Source organism: Schistocerca gregaria, chromosome 3 (assembly GCF_023897955.1).
Source record: "Schistocerca gregaria isolate iqSchGreg1 chromosome 3, iqSchGreg1.2, whole genome shotgun sequence".
NCBI classification, from domain to species: Eukaryota; Metazoa; Arthropoda; class Insecta; order Orthoptera; family Acrididae; genus Schistocerca; species Schistocerca gregaria.
The window spans coordinates 821,226,052-821,247,615 of NC_064922.1; the positions used below are offsets into that span (position 1 = coordinate 821,226,052).

The 21,564-nt window shown below is 39.4% G+C and overlaps 2 protein-coding genes across 3 annotated transcripts in view; one reads left to right on the forward strand and one right to left on the reverse strand.

Annotated features, from left to right (window-relative positions):
* Positions 1–2,207, reverse strand: part of LOC126354533 (beta-1-syntrophin) — an 879,981-nt gene extending 877,774 nt beyond the window's left edge. The window contains exon 1 of one of the 2 annotated variants that reach the window (XM_050004264.1): positions 1,330–2,207. In XM_050004264.1, coding sequence (XP_049860221.1) covers positions 1,330–1,816 — 487 coding nt within the window. In that variant the 5' untranslated portion in view covers positions 1,817–2,207. The remainder of the gene's footprint in view (positions 1–1,329) is intronic. The other variant, XM_050004263.1, reaches the window with a different exon arrangement.
* A 324-nt stretch (positions 2,208–2,531) lies between these two features.
* On the forward strand, positions 2,532–20,562 carry LOC126354534 (uncharacterized). Its single transcript, XM_050004265.1, has 2 exons — positions 2,532–2,789; positions 19,729–20,562. The coding sequence occupies exons 1-2, from the start codon at positions 2,669–2,671 to the stop codon at positions 20,112–20,114; spliced, it is 507 nt and encodes a 168-aa protein (XP_049860222.1). The 5' UTR covers positions 2,532–2,668; the 3' UTR covers positions 20,115–20,562.
* Positions 20,563–21,564: the final 1,002 nt, after the last annotated feature.

Here is a 21,564-nt window from a genome sequence, read left to right on the forward strand (position 1 = left end):
GGGCCATCAAGATGATTGCTGTGCTTGTTTATCCTAAACCTCTTCTGAACCAATAAGGGAACGGTCAGTTCCATCATGCAAAATAAACACTTAACAATCACAAATATTTTTGGTGTTAAGCTTGCAGATACCGCCTGCTTAGAAACTAAGTAGTTCACAACAACGTTTCGTAAATTCACTCAAGATTGTTAAAGGTGGGTACCGGACGTTTCTAGGTTATAATTCTTCTGTGTCCATGGACCACTTCCTCTTGATGTCTCCCATTATTGGCGATATCTATGAGTGGTGCACAACAATAACGAAGCGTTCGACTGTCAAATCAGGTATAGCGCAGTCTACGGCGTTACGGACAGACTTTGCGGGAAACGGCAAGGGATATCAAACACTTGAACATATCCAACAGCTTTTTATGCCACATGTTTTAGTGGGAGTCTACTATTAACCCTATTTTTAATGACTCTGCAGTTTCACCTTACAGTAAATCCGATTGATGCTTTCTACAGTTACCAAGTTCGCTCCCAACTGCAATTCTTTCTATATCTTCATTTAACGATAGGCTATATTTGAGTGAAATTTCAACTTGTTTAAAAACTATTAACATGAAAGTGAAGTAGCTTGCATGATGAAATAATTTCTTAATGCAAAAACAGTAATAAAACTTTTCTACTTTAGGTTACACAACTGCTTCTTTGAAATTGTCTAACAGTATAAAAAAGTACTATTAAAATAAGATACCGTTATACACGCCACTATCAAATAAGTTAATTTCTTCCGTTGCAAACTCACTGCACATCCCAATTTGACATTCTTGAGACATTTTATTTTTGGCAGAAAAATGCGCGACTGTAAACAAAGTAATGATGAGGAAAAAACTGTAATAAATTTTTATATCCCACTGCATTAATCGTACCTTACTTGGTTCAAAGCAGCAACAGTTCTTAACTCATTACAAACGCTGAATTTGTGTAATATTTTTTAAGACTTCTGCACCTCAGAGTCATTTGTACGAAACTACTAGATTATGCTAGCACGAAGCGTCCTTAAGACAGGCTTCTACTTGACGCATATTTAGGGAAGTTGTAATCTATGCATACGACGAATATTGTACAGTGCAAATTCCGAAAGCATATCATTACAGGTACGCTCCAGCTGCAGAATGCGATTGGTATATGAATACTATTAGTTTGAGACAAGTGTGACATTCTTACTTGTGGACCAGGACAAATAACACACGTAATTATAATGTTTCGATACTTATGTTATAGAAAGATATGTGCCAAATCACGCAAGTAATGCAAACATTTTACACATGACAGATGTAGAACTCACCTTCAAGCTCCACAACTTTCCCTGCTCGTTTCAGTGCCTTCACTGCCTCATCGTGAGTGGCTTCCCGCAGATCTTCTCCATTTACTGAGAGAATCGCGTCTCCTACGTACAGTTGTTCTGTCTGATCGGCGGCCATGCCTTTAAATATTTTTGAGATCAAGATGGGCATTTTATTTTCTTTTCCGCCTTTTATAGAAATTCCTAGTCCATTGTTATCCGATTTCACTACTCTAACAAGTCTCTTCTGGTTAGCTACAGCCTCTGGGACATCAACTGCATCTAACAAGCCGCCAGTGTTATCAATATTATTGTTGTTGTTATTGTTATTTAGACTTCCATTTAAAGTAGTTGAATTTTCGTAGCTCTCGTCTAGGCTAATGCTGAGATAATCGTCTTCCAATGTCACAAATACGCGGTACCACTGTCCCCTAACATGCGTCTCTAATACTCCTGACCGGCCGTAGCCAACACCTGCCATCTCAACCATGGTGAACAAAACCCACTAAATTGTCAGAACATAACCTTAAAAACACGATACGTCAAATTTTCGGTGATTTATAATGCACAGAATTTGATCTGCTGTGGTGTGGCCAATATTTAGTATGAGAACTTTTACTTGCAGTTCAAGACGAAAATCACAAGACTGCTGGAAATATCACTGTTTTCTCGAAGGATCTATTAACAATCACCCGATGTATTTCAATTAACAACAATGTTTACTATTAGCAGCAACAAATGCCACACAACGCGTGCTTCTAAGCTTCCACAAAGTCACGCTGTAACCACTACGCACACGACTGACAACACTTCTGCAACTGATTCCATACCAAAATACACAGCCAACGTTGCCAACCGATCTGACAAACGTAAACAACGATATTCCTTTAGTCGCTGATCACCTTTTATAGTTTGACAACGGATTTCTGCATTGAGATATAAAATTGTACAGCATATATTGTTTTGTTACATTTACTAAATAACTTTTATTAATTACTGTTTATCTTTGAAAAGCCAGAGCTGATTTATATTTTACAATATATCTTATTATCAAACAAATTATAAATATGGATTCAAATTATTTGTATAATCTTGTTTCTCATATCATTCTAATAATTTTAATAACTTAGGAAGATTTGATGTAATTTAGACGCAGCGTTTGTCACAGGAATGGATAGAGTTGGCTAACCTGTCCGTTTGATAAATGGAATGTGAGTTATTATCGCTGGTGTCGCGTGTGGGTTATGAGGAACAACAAAATTATCCGTTCATTGTGGTAGGGATTGATTTAGTGTTGCAATACGTGATTTGTTTTGTGAACAGGCTTAAGTCACAAGAGAAAATGGATGAAACAGACTACGAATCATCAGTGTCTTCTTATGATGAGGAAGATGAACGTCTGCGACCTTTACCTTCGTTGGTTCAGACGGCTCCACGTCCTGTGATAGACGTCGACACCAGAAGTAATTTTTAATGTATTTTCTTTAAATTAGATACAGATAGTTTTTGTACTTTTTGTGAATGTTTCTCATATTCTGTATAGAAAATATTACCCGAACATTAAACGCTCTATATATGTTGGAGCGCGAATAGTTTAGCCTAGTTTACTTGTGTGTATAGATATGTCAGGTTGCCAGATTGTATACTGAATAAACACAATGGCTAAAAAATTTACAACTGATGCAAAATGATTAATATTGTAGTAATACTTAGTAATGATAAACACCAAGAACCTGCATTAATTTACACACAGTTTTTGCAGGTATCAGGAAAACGGGCAAAGTTGCATTTTATACCTTACTGCAGGAAAGTACTTATACATTTTAAAAATCGTATTTAGTCTAATATGTAGCATCAGACAAAGTTTTTCCACTTGGTCTAGACATTCTTGTCATCCATATTTTTTCTAGACATTCTTGTCATCCATATTTTTAGAACTATACTTGGTATTAATTTTTTCCCTCCTCGCGAAGTTAGTTTCCACATGAAGCAGTCTCTTAGTCAGTTTCCAATTTTAAATTTACCTTTGCTTTATGAATTTGCCTCTCACATTTGACGTACCTTAAAAATGTTAGTTTCCTTTGAAAGATGCTCAGTTGCTTTATACTATGTATGCTTAACTGCGCCTCTCTAGTATAAGCTTCTGAAGTTCTAGGTTCCCTGTCATTTTCAGCCATTTGTGACAGGTATGCTAATTTTTGTAGTTATTGCTTTGTCACAAAAATCTCTTAAGAGGTGCTGCTGGGGTTGGATACCAGAGCAGTCCTAGGATTATTATCTCTCACTTAGCAATTCTTTCACTTCTGACAGTGTTTGTTGATGTGAACAATGCTGAGTTGCACTGTGGCTAGGCATACCATCTCAAACAGGATTGCACGTCGTAAAGCACTTATTGGATTGATGACTGCTTTACTTTTGTACTGGTCACCAATAGAAGTATTGTTTCTTATATGTGCACGCTTGGTAAAGTTACAATTTTAATACTTTATATTGTTTTTGCATAGTTTTCGTAGTGTTAGGTTCTCTATGCATTGGATAGATTTCTTATGAAAGTTTAAAATTATCTATGTTCCTGCTTCCCATATCAGTATACAGTACAGTTTGCATCAGAAGATAAGTACGTAGTACTTTTTAGCAGAGTATCTGTATCCGCTGTAGAAGACATTTTCTTCAGGAAGGATGTATTGCTGTGTGAGGTAGCCAGGCGGTCTGAGGCTCCTTGCCATGGTTCGGGCAAATCCCCCCGATTGCAGGTTCAAGTTCTCCTTCTGGTATGGGTGTGTGTGTGTTGTCCTTAGCATAAGTTAAAGTAGTTTGTCAGCCTATGGACCAATGATGTCAGCAGTTTGGTTCCATAGGAGCTTACCACAAATTTTCAATTTCCAAGAATGTATTTTTGCATAATTTTGATCTTATCAGTGTGATTTTCCAGTGTCCGAAATTTGTCCTTGTGTATCCTCAGAAAATCTATTACATTTTGCTACTTCTATGTCTGCATCCCCAATGCTCAAAGTAAAATCCTCTTATCTGATAACTCTGTTTGTTTAAAATGTAGTCCTGCTACATGTTATTTCTTGTTGTTAATAAATTGTTTTCTCTAAAATATCTTTACCATTTGCATGTTCTCACTAGTTCTCCTTTCCAAATTCTTTACTGAATCACTACATACTAATAAAATTGTTGTTGGCAAACATAATAACTTCTTTATTTACTGCAGTGGCCATGTCACTTGTATACAAGACAAAGAGCAAAAGTGTTAGTACTGACCTCTAAGTTACTCCAGACATTTTTCTTTGTATTTATGGATTTATGTTCTATTTTAGCTCACTGCTGCCTGTTTTCAAATAAGGATTTTATAACATTCACAGCCTTTCCTCTTCTGCCATAGCAGTGTAGTTTCTCAAGAAGAATTGTATGACAGACACAACCAAAAACTTCGCATAAGTTTGTTTTTACTGGATACTTACCTTCCTTCAGTCAAGGCCTCAACTATATGAATGATTTTTACCATTGCAATCTTTGTGAGTCTCCCTTTTCTGAACCCATGTTGTGCTTGATTTAAGATTTGTTTCTCTGTGAAGTTTATCGGCCTGTCTTTAATCACTATTTCTGCTATTTCAGACAGAACAGTCAATACTTACAGGTTCACAGTTTCTGGATCTCCTTTATCCACTCCTTTAAATGCTGGCACTGACATATCGTCCGTTCACATCTGCCTGCTTTTCAACACGATGGCCACCCATGTTTCAAGCATATTCAAGATGGCAGTCACAAGATAGCTCATAATGCCCTCAAACAAACTTTAGCAACATGTGAAATATTTCACTCGACCAATAAAATGAAACTAACAGGATAATTGCGACAATTGGGTTTCCCAGTGGGACAAACTAAATATATTACCATAAGAATAATGTTGTCATTCCAAAACTAACACAAAACGAAAATGCGTACATGAAATCCCTGAGAATAAATGAAACAAAACACACAATTGTAATTGAATATTTAATTTGATCTGTATATAGCTCAAACAAAGATGATGATAATAGGAGACCCCCTACCATCCTCCCTCACAATCATAAAAACAGATATCACAAATTTCACGTCATCTATGTAGATCACACAGTCAGGGATCCAAGAACCCACACACAGCTTAAACCTGACATCGCAAATTTTGCTTTAGTTGTACAGCTCAAAGCCCATGATACCACCAACCCATATCTAGCAAAACATACTATCAAAATGTAATGAGACCTAAATAACTACAATGATGCCCACCACTGTAAACTACTAAATATAAACTTCAGCTACATATGCATTCCAAAAAAAAACATAAAAAAATTACTCCAACACAAATTTCGATACACACCTCTGAAAGGAAATTACAAACATGAGAAAATTCACAACTGTTCTTACAATAAAGGCCAAAAATAAGTAAAAAAAAAAAAAAAAGTTGCAACCCAGTCAAGTAACAAATAAATGTGGACACGTGCATGCACATGTGCCCCCCCCCCCCCCCCCCACACACACACAATTAGAGAAATTTAATTGTAGATGCCACATGGTCCCCCATGGTAGCAACCAGCAGACAACCTAGTAAATGAAATAACTGTCAGGTAATAACATAACAAACTAATAATTTCGAAACCACAAACAAAACATAAGCCAGTAACTTCGTCTTTCGCTACTGCCTTTATGCTGAATTGGATGCAGGGTCGGCAGCGTTGTGTATGGATTTGGCACGGTTAAGGGGTGGCCGGATGCCCTTCCTGCTGCCGCCCCCGTACCCCCCGGGACGGAATTAGTGTACCCCAGCTAGTGTAAACAGTGTGAATGTGTTTTAAATGTTTGAGAGTCGTGTAACTGAGGTGGGATGTGGGGACCAGCACGGTATTCACCTAGTAGGATGTGGGAAACCGCCTAAAAACCACATCCAGGCTGGCCGGCACACTGGCCACCATCGTTAATCCGCCGGGCGGATTCGATCCATGGCTGCGGCGTGCCCACCCGAGTCCAGGTAGCAGTGCGTTAGCGCTCTTGGCTATCCTGGTGGGTAAAACAGAAGCCAGTAACTAACAACATAAAAATAGTTCACTGACAAAATAACAAAAACAAACATCCAAAACACAGCATTCAGTCCAGTGCCACACAAACATTACTCACAGTCAATGTAGAAACAGAAACATTCCACACTAGAGTGCACCATCACTCGAAACACCCTCTCTACAAACACAGTTGTGATGTAACGCAGCACAAGTGCCTAAAAGGCCAAAGCTGAGAAGTGGGCAAACTGTTGACCCAAGTGTTTCACCATTTTGTGTGGTTATGCCAACCATGACCCCTCCTTTTCTATTTTTTAGTGTGGCAGTTATTTTTGAAACTTGGTCTGTAGGGAGTAAGTATAAAACCTCAGCTTCCCGTTTGGTGCTTTCCATGACCTTCGGTGCTGCTCGGGTTTGTTGCTGCAGTTTCTCTGCTACAGTTATATGATGCTGATTGATGCTATTACACACTTGTTTGGATCTGTCTCTTCTTTCTACTCCTTTGTCAGTATGGTTTTAAACATGGCTGTTTCTCAGCAGCAACTGTATATAATTTTCAAACATAATAATTATACAGCCAGCTGGTTGCAAATAACTGCTTGGTACAAGTGACCTATTCGGCACCTACTAAGGGTGTCTTCATCGTAATGAAATTTCGAGAACCAGTAAAATTACACTGCTTTCTCACAATGGTCAGAATTTATAGCAGCTATGCTCAAGTCAAAAATAAAATAACACATTCCAGCCTTGTCACATGTGCCTAGCTAGTAACATCAGTATGTTGTCCTAGCTAGGCATATGTCTCAAGGCTAGAAAATGTTTTGTTTTATTTTTGACTTGAGCATAGCTGCTCTAAATTCTGACCACAATTTAATTTTATGATTTCTCAAAATTTCTTTCTGATGAAGACACTTTTAAGAGGTGCCGAAACATAGGTCAGTGTACTAAACAGTTATTTTCAATTGGTGGGGTGTATAATTCCTTTATCAGTATTATATTTGTATCTCTTAAGACATGTGACTCTTGTCAGTTTTCATTTGTATAATTTCAGGCAGTTTCATAGATAGAAGTAGTTTGTATTTTTACTTTTTGATTGATGGCCTTCGCTATTCTCAACATTGTAGTATATGCTTTCTTCTTGCACATATGTAAGCCTCAAGGCTGGTATGGTCTTTACCTATCTGGTAATTTTTGTAAGGGACAGTGACTTTATTTCCCTTTTCTTTTTTTTTAAAAAAAAAAAAAATTCCATTCTGATATATTTCGTGTTTGGTTTACAAAAAAATAATTCTGTGTACTTGAAGATGCGCTAGTACCTTAATATGGTGTCTTAATATTTCAGATTTCCAGCTCGTTCGCACATTGTCTGCTACATAAATGTCACCCTATTTTTCTTCTTTTAACAAAATTTGTAAGCTACTCAAATTATCAAGTTTGTTGTTAGATAAGCTTACTCATACCCAACCATTCAGCCAGTATGTTGTCCTCATCAGTTATATCATCACACAGTTTGTTGTTTTTAGAAACTGGTCTGAAACAACTGTATTCACAACTGAATGTTATTTATAACTGTAGTTATATATGGTCTGTTAATCTGCCTGATGTTCCTACACATCTTACTGGATTTTCACATGAAACTGGACATTGTATGTTATCGTAATGTCATGAAAACTTATTGTTTAGCAACTGTCTTTCAGCATATCTATATTTATATGCTATTATGACAAAAGTGTATTTCTTAATGATTTTGTACTGCTGTATATCAACTACCAGTTGAGGTTGGTGATTGACATATCACTACTAAAATTACTATAATGCATTCTCCCCCCCCCCCCCAAGAAGTTTATTTTTACTGCTGCTACTTTAAAGCAGAATGTTTGGGATCTGTTGTGGAGTATAGTCCCCTACATAATTGGCAACATGGATTGCTACTCTCCCACTTGTATGTTTAGTTCTGCAATAGTACGCGACATTTTTGTGTCCCATTAGATGGAAAAATCTTTAATTCACTCTTCTGTAAACCATTCTCTGTTTGTATGAAAATATTGGGTACTTCACCACCTAATAATGCTTTAAATGCTTCTCACTTTTTAGATGCAAATTGGAGCTTTTGCTGCGTTTTTTTTTATATAGAATTTGTGGCTCAATTTTTTTTTCCAACTTCTGGATACCAAATATTTGGCCCTTCTGTGTGGGCTTCCTGTTCCTGATGCTTTTTTCACGGGTACAGCTGTCAGAAGAGCTGCTGCTGGTGTTTACTCTACTGCGTGTGATACTGATAGATGTTAATCTTCCCGAACTGCTGCTGGTACTACTGATGATGATGTTACTAGTGATGGTTTCACATGCTGATGCCGATGTAACTTCTTCCTCATGAGATTTAGATAGATATACAGCTTCCTCATATGCCGTTAATATATCTGTACCTTCTTTCAGAATTGGCAGTGAGCCTGTTGCACGCAGTGTCATTTTTATATGGCTGTCGAATCCTGTAGTTTTTATTACATGGAGAATTTTTTGGCCAGGATAGTGTATCTTTCAACGAATAAAACAAGAGTGTTCAAAATGCACCAGTTACTCTAACCTCTGGTTATATATGGACACAATCTGCCTTTCTGCATTCCTCATGTCTAGAACCCTGTTAATACTTCATGTTTTGGAAATTTTTAACAATAATGATAATAATGAATCTTCAGTTTTCTTTATATTAACTGTTTATAATAGTACTTCACTTCTGGGGCAATAAATTTGCTCTTCACCATGATTGGGATTTAGAGATCCAGTAGTAACTAAATACAGGATCTTCCCCCCCCCCCCCCCCCCCCCCAAATATAATGTGTCCCACTACGGAATTCATCTCCTGTGCCAATCTCTTCATCTAAGAGTAGAACTTGCACTCAATGTCCTCAGTTAACTGCTGGATGAATTTATGTATTTCAATCTCTCTTCCTGTGCAGTCTTTACCTTCTACAGCTCTCTCTAATAGCATGGAAGTTATTTCCTGATGATGCCTTAAAATATACTGTCATCTGTCCTCTCTCCTTGAATGTTTTCCATATCTTCCTTTCCTTGCGATTCTACAGATCAAATACTTTGTTCTGGGTTTTCCAGTCTTATTAATCCCTACTGATTTTAGTGCGTATTGTATATTAAGTGTCTTTCTCTGTAACTTACCTGATTTTTCTCAGAATTTCAAATAACTTGCACCATTTTACATTGTCGAACTCCTTATGAGGTCTACAAATCCTATGAATGTTTTTTGATTTTTCGTCAGTCTTGCTTCCATTATCAGTCGCAGTATCAGGACTGCCTCTGTGTTATCTTTACCTTTCCTAGAGTTACATCGATAGTCATCTAACAGATTCTGAATTTTCTTTTCCAATCTTCTGTATATTATTTTTGCCAACAACTTGGATGTGTGGGCTGTTAAGCTGTTAGTGTGATACTTTCTGCACATCTACATCTACATCCATACTCCGCAAGCCACCTGACGATGCAACATTTTTCATTCGGCTATTTCTGCTTCTGTCTATGCTATCTTAGTAGTAGTGTGAATGGTATTTTTCCGGAAGTCTGATGGTATGTCACTAGTCATCATAGGTATTACAAACTAACTTGAATAATCATTTTGTTGCCACCTTCCCCTGTGATGTATAAATTCTGATGAAATATCATTTACTCCTTCTGTATTACTTTGTGTCAAGTCATCCAAACCTCTTCTAAATTCTGATTTTAATACTGGATCCCCTTTGCCTTTTCTGTTGACTCCTGTTTCTTCTTTTGTCTCATGACACAAGGCCTTCAATGTACTCTTTTCAACTATCTGCTCTCTCCTCTGCATTTAATAGCAGAATTCCCATTGCACTCTTTAATGTTACCACCCTTGCTTTTAATTTCACTGGTGGTTGTTTGGACTTTTCTGCATGTGGAGTCAGTCCTTACAACAATGATCTCTTCTTCAATTTCTTCACATTTTTCATTGGGCTATTTCCGCTTATCTTCTGTGCCCTTCCTATTAATTTTGTTCCTAAGTGACTTGTATTTCTTTATTCTTGAATTATTATATATTAGTTAGTATCAACCAACTTTCTGATTTCCTAGTCTAATTCCCTCAGCAAAGTGTGATTAAGCCCCATTCCCCTGGTTTTATTAATATTGAAAGCCATCGTACAGTCTTCCCAAGATGCTATCCATTCTATTCATGTAATGTTCCAGCTTGTTTGCATCTTGGATAGAATTAAAATGTAATTTGCAAGCTTTTCACTTCCTGTATTTTACCCCTGCTACCTCGAGAATTTCAAAGGGTTTTCCAGTCAGTGTTGTCAAAAGCATTCTCTAAATCTGCAAATGCTGTAAACATAGGTTTGTCGTTCTTCAGTCTGAGCGAGGTGTCAGTGATTACCACACTGGACTTGAATTCGGGAGGACGATGGTTCAAATCCATATGTCACCATCCAGATATACTTTTCCATTATTTTCCTAAATCTCTCCAGGCAGATGTCAGGATGGTTCCTTTGAAAGGGCACATCTGTTACCCTCACCCATCCCTGAAACATTCTGAGCATGTGCTCTGCCTCTGACTTCAATATTGTTGGAACCTTAACCCTAATGTTCCTTCCTGCCTTCCTCCTTCAGTCTATATTTCAGGGTGTATCAAAGGGGTTAGTGTTGCCTCAAATGTTCCTAAATTTCTCCCAAGCATAAATTTATCTACCCCAAGATTTGTTTCTACCAGTCCTGCCATTCTTATGTAAATAATCCTTGTCAGTATTGTGCAACCATGAGTTTCAGAACTGACTGTTCAGCAAAATTCACATCTGTCATCACCTGTCCTTTGTGGCTTTGGGATTATTGGAGTCTTCTTGGAAGTCTTCAGGGTATTTCACCGTATCATTTCACTGATGAGCCAAAACATTATGACCACTGCCCACTGCAAGATTCAATGCCACCTAGTGGTATTACAGGCACATAATGCAGTGTGGAAGGTCTGTAAGTGGAGCGTACACACATAGGGAATCAGTATAGTGACATCATGAGCTGCAATTGGGGAAATTCCCTGACATAAGTGAGTTTAATAAAACGCAGATTGTTATGTTCGGTGCCTGGAAACAAACATCTCAAATGGCGAAGCTGGTTGTCTGTTGGCTCACTTCTGTCATGTGAATCTAAGGAAGGTGCTTAAGGATGATGAAGCGGTGAGTAAGTGACAGTATTGAACGTCTATACCTTCTTACAGAAGTTGAAGGTCTGAGACGTGCGTGTTCTGTACAGTAGGATAAGCAGCACTCTGTGGCGGATCTTTGACATAGTACATTGTTCGTGCAGCCACAAGTGCTTTGGACTGCACCATTCAGCACTCATAGTTGAACATAGGGCTCCGCAACAGATTTGCAATTGGCCCTAAATAATGAAAACTGTGTGGTCATCCACATCAGTGCTAAAAGGAATCCATTAAACTTCGTTTAGATGATAAATCAGTAAAATCTAAAAGCTGCAGATTCAACTAAATACCTTGATACGGGCAAGTCTTCAGGTCCAGATTGTATACCGATTAGGTTCCTTTCAGATTACGCTGATACTATAGCTCCCTACTTAGCACTCATATGCAACCGCTCGCTCACCGATAGATCTGTACCTACAGATTGGAAAATTGCGCAGGTCGCACCAGTGTTCAAGAAGGGTAGTAGGAGTAATCCATTTAACTACAGACCTATATCATTGACGTCGGTTTACAGTACGGTTTTGGAGCATATACTGTATTCAAACATTATGAATCACCTCGAAGGGAACGATCTATTGACACGTAATCAGCATGGCTTCAGAAAACATCGCTCTTGTGCAACGCAGCTAGCTCTTTATTCGCACGAAGTAATGGCTGCTATCGACAGGGGATCTCAAGTTGATTCCGTATTTCTAGATTTCCGGAAAGCCTTTGACACCGTTCCTCACAAGCGACTTCTAATCAAGCTGCGGAGCTATGGGGTATCGTCTCAGTTGTGCGACTGGATTCGTGATTTCCTGTCAGGAAGGTCGCAGTTCGTAGTAATAGATGGCAAATCATCGAGTAAAACTGAAGTGATATCAGGTGTTCCCCAGGGAAGCGTCCTGGGACATCTGCTGTTCCTGATCTATATAAATGACCTGGGTGACAATCTGAGCAGTTCTCTTAGATTGTTCGCAGATCATGCTGCAATTTACCGTCTAGTAAGGTCATCCGAAGACCAGTATCAGTTGCAAAGCGATTTAGAAAAGATTGCTGTATGGTGTGTCAGGTGGCAGTTGACGCTAAATAACGAAAAGTGTGAGATGATCCACATGAGTTCCAAAAGAAATCCGTTGGAATTCGATTACTCGATAAATAGTACAATTCTCAAGGCTGTCAATTCAACTAAGTACCTGGGTGTTAAAATTACGAACTTCAGTTGGAAAGACCACGTAGATAATATTGTGGGGAAGGCAAGCCAAAGGTTGTGTTTCATTGGCAGGACACTTAGAAGATGCAACAAGTCCACTAAAGAGACAGCTTACACTACACTCGTTCGTCCTCTGTTAGAATATTGCTGCGCGTTGTGGGATCCTTACCAGGTGGGATTGACGGAGGACATCGAAAGGGTGCAAAAAAGGGCAGATCGTTTTGTATTATCACGTTATAGGGGAGAGAGTGTGGCAGATATGATACAAGAGTTGGGATGGAAGTCATTACAGCATAGACGTTTTTCGTCGCGGCGAGACCTTTTTACGAAATTTCAGTCACCAACTTTCTCTTCCGAATGCGAAAATATTTTGTTGAGCCCAACCTACATAGGTAGGAATGATCATCAAAATAAAATAAGAGAAATCAGAGCTCGAACAGAAAGGTTTAGGTGTTCGTTTTTCCCGCTCGCTGTTCGAGAGTGGAATAGTAGAGAGATAGAACGATTGTGGTTCGATGAACCCTCTGCGAAGCACTTAAATGTGAATTGCAGAGTAGTGATGTAGCTGTAGATGTGTGGCTGGATTGAAGAAATTTTAGCAAACAGAACACAACTGGTCTGATATTTCGTAGGCTCTTACTTTGTTTATCATGCAACAGTGCGGAACTGTATCGAACGTCTTCCAGAAGTCAAGGAAAATGGCATCTACCTGGGAGCCTGTATCTAATATTTTCTGGGTCTCATGAACAAATAAAGCGAGGCGCGTCTCACACAATTGCTGTTTCTGGAATCCATGTTGATTCCTACAGAGGAGATTCCAGGTTTCCAGAAACGACGTGATACGTAAGCAAAAACATTTTCTAAAATCCTATAACAGATAGAAGTCAGAGATATAGGTCTATAGTTTTGAGCATCTGCTTGACGACCCTTCTTGAAGACTGGGACTACCTGTGCTCTTTTCCAATCATTTGGAACCTTCCTTTCCACTAGAGACTTGCGGTGCATGGCTGTTAGAAGGGGGGCAAGCTCTTTCGCATTCCCTGTGTAGAACGAATTTGTATCCCTTCAGGTCTAGTGGACTTTCCTCTGTTGAGTGATTTCATTTGCTTTTCTATTCCTTGGACACTTATTTCGATGTCAGCCATTCTCTCGTTTGTGTGAGGATTTAGAGAAGGAACTGCAGTGCGGTCTTCCTCTGTGAAACAGTTTTGGAGAAAGGGGTTTAGTATTTCAGCTTCACACATGTCATCCTCTGTTTCAATGCCGTCATCATCCTAGAGTGTGTGGATATGCTAATTCGAGCCACTTACTGATTTAGCGTAAGACCAAAACTTCCTAGGATTTTCTGTCAAGTTGGTACATAGAATTTTACTTTCGAATTCACTGAACGCTTCACGCATAGTCATCCTTACGCTAACTTTGACATCGTTTAGCTTCGGTTTGTCAGAGAGGTTTTGACTGCGTTTAAACTTGGAGTGAAGCTTTATTTGCTTTCACAGTAGTTTCCTAACTTTGTTGTTGTACCACGGTGGGTTTTTCCTGTCCCTCACTGTTTTACTTGGCACGTAGCTGTCTAAAACGCATTTTACGATTGCCTTGAACTTTTTCCATAAATGCTCAACATTGTCAGTGTCGGAACAGAAATTTTCGTTTTGATCTGTTTGGTGCTCTGAAATCTGCCTTCTATTACTCTTGCTAAACAAATAAACCTTCCTCCCTTTTTTAAATTCCTATTTACTTCCATATTCAGGGATGCAGCAACGGCCTTATGATCATCGATTGCTTGTTCTGCGCTTTTACAGTCGAAAAGTTCGGGTCTGTTTGTATCAGTAGGTCCAAGATGTTGTCTCCGCGAGTCAGTTCTCTGTTTAATTGCTCGAGGTAGTTTTCGGATAGTGCACTCAGTATAATGTCACTCGATGCTCTGTCCCTACCACCCGTCCTAAACATCTGAGTGTCCCAGTCTATATCTGGTAAATTGAAATCTCCACCTAAGACTATAACATGCTGAGAAAATTTATGTGAACTGTATTCCAGCTTTTCTCTCAGTTGTTCTTCCACTAATGCTGCTGGGCCGGGAGTTCAGTAAAAGGAGCCAATTATTAACCCAGAATTTCTCTCTGGCTTCAGCCAGCTTTCCATTCCTATAACGATTTCAGCTTCGGTGCTTTCTATCAGCACTTGAAGTTCCGGTGCTTTACTAATGCAGCTTCGACAATTTACAATTACAATACCGATTGCTGCTTGGTCCCCACATGTCATGACTTTGCCCCGCACACTTTGAGACTGTTGCCCTTTCTGTACTTGCCTGAGGCCATCTAACCTAAAAACCTGCCCAGTCCATTCTACGCAACCCCTGCTACCCATGTAGCCCCCTGCTGTGTGTAGTGGACTCCTGACCTATCCAGTGGAACCTGAAACCTCACCACCCTATGATGCAAGTCGAGGAATTTGCGACTGTGTGGGCTGCAGAACTGTTTCAGCCTCTGATTCAGGCCCTCCACTCAGCTCTGTACCAAAGGTCCACAGTCAGTCCTGTTGACAATGCTGCACAGGGTGAATTCTGCTTTCATCCCTCTAGTGAGACTGGCAGTCTTCACCAAATCGGATAGCTTCCAGAAGCCAGAGAGGATTTCCTCCAATCCATAGCAACACACGTCATTGGTGCCGACATGAAAAACCACCTGCAGATGGGTGCACCCTGTACTCTTCATGGCATCCGGAAGGACCCTTTTCACCTCTGGAATGACTCCCCCCAGTATGCACACAGAGTGCACATTGGTTTTCTTCCCCTCTCTTGCTGCCATATTCCTAAGGGGCCCCATTATACGCCTGATGTTGGAGCTCCCAACTACCAGTAAGCCCACCCTCTGCGACCACCTGGATCTTGCAGACTGAGGGGCAACCTCTGGAACTGGACAAGCAGCCTTGTCCGGCCGAAGATCAGTATCAGCCAGAGACAGAGCCTGAAACCGGTTTGTCAGACAAACTGGTGAGTCCTTCCATTCCAGCCCTTCGGAATGTGATGCCCATTGGCAACAGCATCAAGCTGTGTGACCGAAGCCAACATTGCCTGAAGCTGGGAACGAAGGGATGCAAACTCAGCCCGCATCTGAACACAGCAGTCGCAGTCCCTATCCATGCTAAATACTGTTGTGCAAAGAACGTCTGAACTAATCTACAGAGAGCACAAACAATTGGACACAAAATTTAAACAGTTATTAAAATAAGATTGCCTAGTAAATGCAGTAATGCTGCTACTTGCGAATTGCTGACACACTGCTCGACAGCAGTAGACTAGGCGATTTTAAACTATTCAGGTACTAAAACACAATGCTACAACTCTAAAATACCATAATACACCTGAAATTTATAAATTAAACATTGCAAGTGGAAATTGTAAAAGCATTACCATTCCATTCACAGTAATACAAATGGAATAAGGGTACATGAGGATTTCTTGTGTTTCTTTTTTTGTATGTGGTTAAGTGTATTCTGTTCTCACTTTCTTTAGTATTACTTCTCTCTCAACCTTTTATCAAATACATTGACTGCAGTACTTACAGACGCTAAACTGAGTGGAATGATTTATTCAGTTTACTATTAATAGCTTGTAAAGGATCCTGTATCCCAACAGTGAGATATCGACGACAGAAGTGGTGGTGGTGGTGGTGGTGGTGGGGGGAGGGTTTTTCTAATGGAACAGATGTTGAAGCAGCAACTGGATTGTTGTTAGAGATGGTTTGGATTGTATGACATCAGTTGTCTGTAATATAACTGGATAGACAAAAAAATCTATTCTCCAGCAGCAGCAGCAGCAGGAGAAAACGAACAAAAAAGTGAAGGAAATGTGCCAGCTTTTGAAGCAAATGGCCCCTTCTCCTGGTAGAAAGATTGAAGGTGAAGGAAGAGGGATGAAGGAAAAGGACTGGTGAGGTTTATGAAATAGTAAGAATTCAAAAAAGTTGCTTTGGAACCCAGGTCAGGGGAGACTTACTGGATGGGATGAGAATGAAAGATGGATTTCTGGGGACTGGATTTGTGAACCTGAGAGCTTCGAAAAGGAAGCTTTGAGAAGGATGATAGGGTAATAAGCAAGAAAGAGATTACTGCCAAAACATTGTGACGAGTTAAGAGCGGAAAGGTAAGTGTGTTGAATGTGTAGACAGGTAGTGGGAAGGAGGTGAGGAAAAATAGGTAGGCCTAGGTCGGGAAATAAAACACATAGAAAGCTAAAGAGAGCAAAGAAAAGAATAGTTACTGAAAAGAAATGAGACTGAAGAAGTAAATGTAAATTAAGGCCAGGGGAGTGGCAGGAACGAAGACATGTTGTAATGTCAGTTCCCACTTGTGTTTTAAGAAACTGGTTTTAGGGAAGAAATTCCAGATGGTCCATGTTGTAAAGCAGGCACAAAGGTCAGGACTTTTGAGTTGTAGAATGTACAGCATGTTCTGCAACAGGGCAGTGTATGTTGCCAGTATACACTATCTGTCTATGCTCGCAGTGACTTCGTGGTAGTCATACTAATGTAAAAGGCCGAGCAATATTTATGTAACAGCTGGTACACCGTGTGTCATTTCACAGGACTTGTGTAGGTTGTGGCAGGAGGGTGCATAGTGCAAGTCTTACAGTTGGAAGGATCACAGGGGTAGGAGCAATTGAGTAGGGAAATGGGTACAGGAGCAGCTTAGTGCCTGACCAGGATATTAGAGAGGTTTTTTTGGGGGGGGGGTGGGGGGGGGGGTGGAGAAAGAGCTATTCTTGATGTGCTGTAAAAAAGATCAGACAGAATGGATGTCATTTCAGGGCTTGATTTTAGGAAGTCATATCCTTGTTAAAATAACTGATTGATATATTTGATGTCATGACAGTACTGAGTGAAAAGAGATGTTCTCCTGAGTTGCTTCTTTCTTCTTTCTTCCTTCCTTTCTCTTTCTTTTTTGTTTTGGGATCATCACTATTAGAACTGGATGTGATAGCTGAGGAAATATGCTTTTGAATAAGGCCGCCGGGGTAATAACCTGCTGTAAAGGCTGAGGTGAGAAGGGTGGTGTATTGCTGTAGAGTGTCTGGTTTCGAACAAATATGTTTGCCTCGAATGCCAGGGTTATATGGGAGGAAACATTTGACATGGAAAAGGTGGCAACTGCAAAAATGTAAGTGCTGTTGTTATTAGCTTTAATGTGAAAAGAAGTGTTTAGCTGACCCTTGGTGAGGTTGAGGTCAGTGTCAAGGAAATTGGCATGGGATTTGGAATAGAACCATGTGAATTTTAACAGGCCAGCCTCACTTTGAGTCCATTTTGCAAAGATGTCACCAAAGTATCTAAACCAAATCAATGGCTGAAGGCTTAAGGGTTCCAGGAAAGCCCCCTCTAAGCAACTCGTGAAAAGGTTGGCATAAGGAGGAGTGGAGCCTTCCTTGTTTCCATGGCTGTGCACGTAATCTGTTTGTATGTCTGCCCCTCAAAGCTAAAGTAGTTGTTCGTAAGTATAAAGTTGATTAAGGTCAGTAGGAAGGACACCATAGGTTTGGAATCAGATGGGCACTGGTGGAGGTAATGTTCAGCAAGAGAAAGACAATGTACAAGGGGATGTTGGTACTGAGGAAGGTGGCGTCAGTGATGACATGCAAAATGTGATGAGAGTGGGATGGACACAGATTTCACATCATCTTTGAAATGGTTGTCTTGAATATAGAAGGGGAGCCTTTGTACTATAGGTTGCAGGCAGACGTGTGTTCACTGGGTGCTGTGAAGCCAGTAACTATGGGATTACCATGGTGATTGGGCTTGTGGAGCTTACAAAGATAGTAAAAGGTGGGAGCGCATTGTTTTGGGAGGAACGGGGTGATAAGAAGTTCCATGAATTGAGATGTTAGTCCTTGTGAGGGACCTGTGGTTTTAAGGTGGAACAGAAAGTAAGTTCGCATCATAGTGATGGGACCTTGATGCCAGATGCTGTAGATAGAAGTGTCTTCGCTGGTGTAGCTTGTGTGTTCCTGTCAATCAAGTAACACAGTGGTAGATCTTTTGTCTGGCAGGAGGATAATAATGTTGTCGTGTGGACTCTCCTTTACTTTCTCTCAAGTACCATTAGTGGTAGATCTGTTGTCCACCAGCAGGTTAATGATGGAGTCATCTTTATTTTCCCTCCTGACAAGAGTTTCTCAGAACTCCACAGGTGCAAATTGGTGTTGCAAGATGTCACTGGTTCTCACCACCCACCGGGCCTCAATTTACATTAATTTCAGTTTCAGAATTTATTTTCAGTAACTATTCCTTTCTTTGCTCCCTTTTAGTTTCCTATATATTTTATTTTCTAGTTTTCAAATCTGATGTGTAGGAATCCTCAGAAATCAGTCTTTACTTTTCATTCTGTCCAGTAAGTCTCCCCTGACTCGTGGGTCTCGGCAACTTTACTGTAACTCTCCCATTTCCTAAACCTCGCTACTCCTTTTTCTTCAGCCCTCATCCTTCCTCTCAAACCCTTCTGCTAGTAGTAGCCAGTGGCACTGAAAGCTCGCACATTTCCTAAACTTCTGTGTGTGTTTTGTCTTCCGCATGGCGAGTATATTTGTCTATCCAATATAAATTTTCCACAAGGAAATTACATGTGGGGTGCAATCTTCTTAAGGAGTAAGGAAGGCTTAGGGGTTATCTGGGATTTCGCATTGATTGGGTTGTGGGCAGCTTTAATCTTTATCTTGGTCTATAGTTGTGGATGGGAGTGAATAATCAAAGCCCTACGTAAGAGTATGATAAATTTTGATGTGGGTAAGAGTGGGTACCAACTGGATACTATGGCTGGTTAATAGTGTATGATAGATTTGTTGTTATTGTTGAAACAAATTACAATTAAATACATTTACAATGTAGCTGAGGAGAATATGTTAGAAATAGTTAAATATTAAGACTTTATGAAGCATTGTATTAATTACCTATTTTCAGTTACAGATAACACAGTGCCCACAAGCTCGAGGTCATATTCCCATGTGACTTCTGACATTTTCAGTGAGAGGACAGCATCCAGTTCATCATCAAATCAGCACACTGCTTCAAAGGCTACAGCAGAGAAGAGTCCTGAAATAAGCTCTACATCCTTACAGGATCTTCTTTCAGCACAGAACGTTAGTGCAGTTGACATTGACCCAGCAGTAATTATGTATTCAAAGCCATTCATGAAGGATGCGTCATGTCAGACAATTGTTACAGGAGACATCTTGTCTTTGAATTTCTTTCAAGGAGATGGTTGCTTGATGGATAGAGAATGGGCATCATTTAATGATGTATTATCTATTCTTATGAGAAATGGAAATTCAGATTTGTATATTTGACAGTTGTTTAATCAAAGATAAAAATATTTCTCACTTTTCGCTTTAATGTAATTGTGAATGGAGTATTTCTGTAGTTGGCACATTGACTTGTGACATGTTCAAGATTCCTATATTTTATTGGATATTTAATTTTAAAATTTGAATCATACCAAAAGTCATATTCCTGTTACGTGACTGCCTGTTCGCTAAGGCTGTCATTATGGCTGTGATTTCGTGAATACAAAGTTTTCTAACTATACTTTTTTACTGTTTATTGTAGTGAAATGATAAAAAGTGTATAATGCTTTTATAAGGGGATTGGGGACAAAAGCATTTTCAGTACATCTGCATTTTCACAAAGTTGTTGTAATTTAGTATTGTGGTGCAGCATACCATGACCTGTAAGAGAGGAGATTGTATGTAATATTTTTCTACTTAAATGATTCACAATAAACTGTTAACAAGCATATTTCTCCTGCCTTCTTTTTTATGCCTTTTTCTTGAAGAAACCAGTAAACATTTCAACTGACATCAGAAACACCCAGTTTAAGAGAAGATGTATTTTAGGAAAGACAACACATTTTGGGAAACATGGTGTAACATTATAGCCTTTTGTTTTTTCTTTGTTTTAAATGAAATCTTGTAAATAATGTTAGTTTGAATTAAGTAAAACAATTACTATCAGTAAAATTGAAGTTGTAACAGCAAAAACAATTCACTAGTGGGCTAATTACACTAAGAAACAAACTATTAGATTTAACAGTTAATAGGCCCCCGGTGGGAAGTTTCTTTACCTTCACCATCGCCTGGAATCAAGCACTGGCTGCCATCAGTTTCAATAGCAATTTCCTCACAATACCAGCAAATATTTCACTTCCTGATAATCAAATGCACACTTACAAATTAATACCAATAATACAGTTCCTGAGGAGATTTAAAAATTTTCACTGATAAATGGCTATGCTAGATGTGGCTTTCTAGTCAAAGTTTCACCCCCCCCCCCCCTTCGACCCCCACCCTACCCCATTCCAAGCTTCAAGGTGTGCTCTCTAACAGGCCTGCATATGGAGCTAGTGACAGCCATCTATAAAAAGTAGATCACTTCTAAATATCTCTCATACAAATAATTTCACTGTCAATAATTATACAGTTTTCACTGGCAACTGTCTCTGGTTGGCTTTTGTAAAGAATTCTACACAAAGAAAGCCAAATATGAACTAAAAAGAATCCTAGCAAAACTTAAGAGCATAAACTTTCGATTCATGTGGATTGGAAACAACCATTGTGATGTCCACCAACAATGAGCATGTATCTTTTTAGCCATCACTCACTACTCTGTGCCCACTGTCATCAACCTTTGACGATTCATTTCCTGGCAGAATGCCCTTTTTTTTTTTAACTACTTATGTACTAATGTACTAATGTTTTTGGCCAGAGCTGTTGGCCATTTTAACAAACAACGCATAGGCTG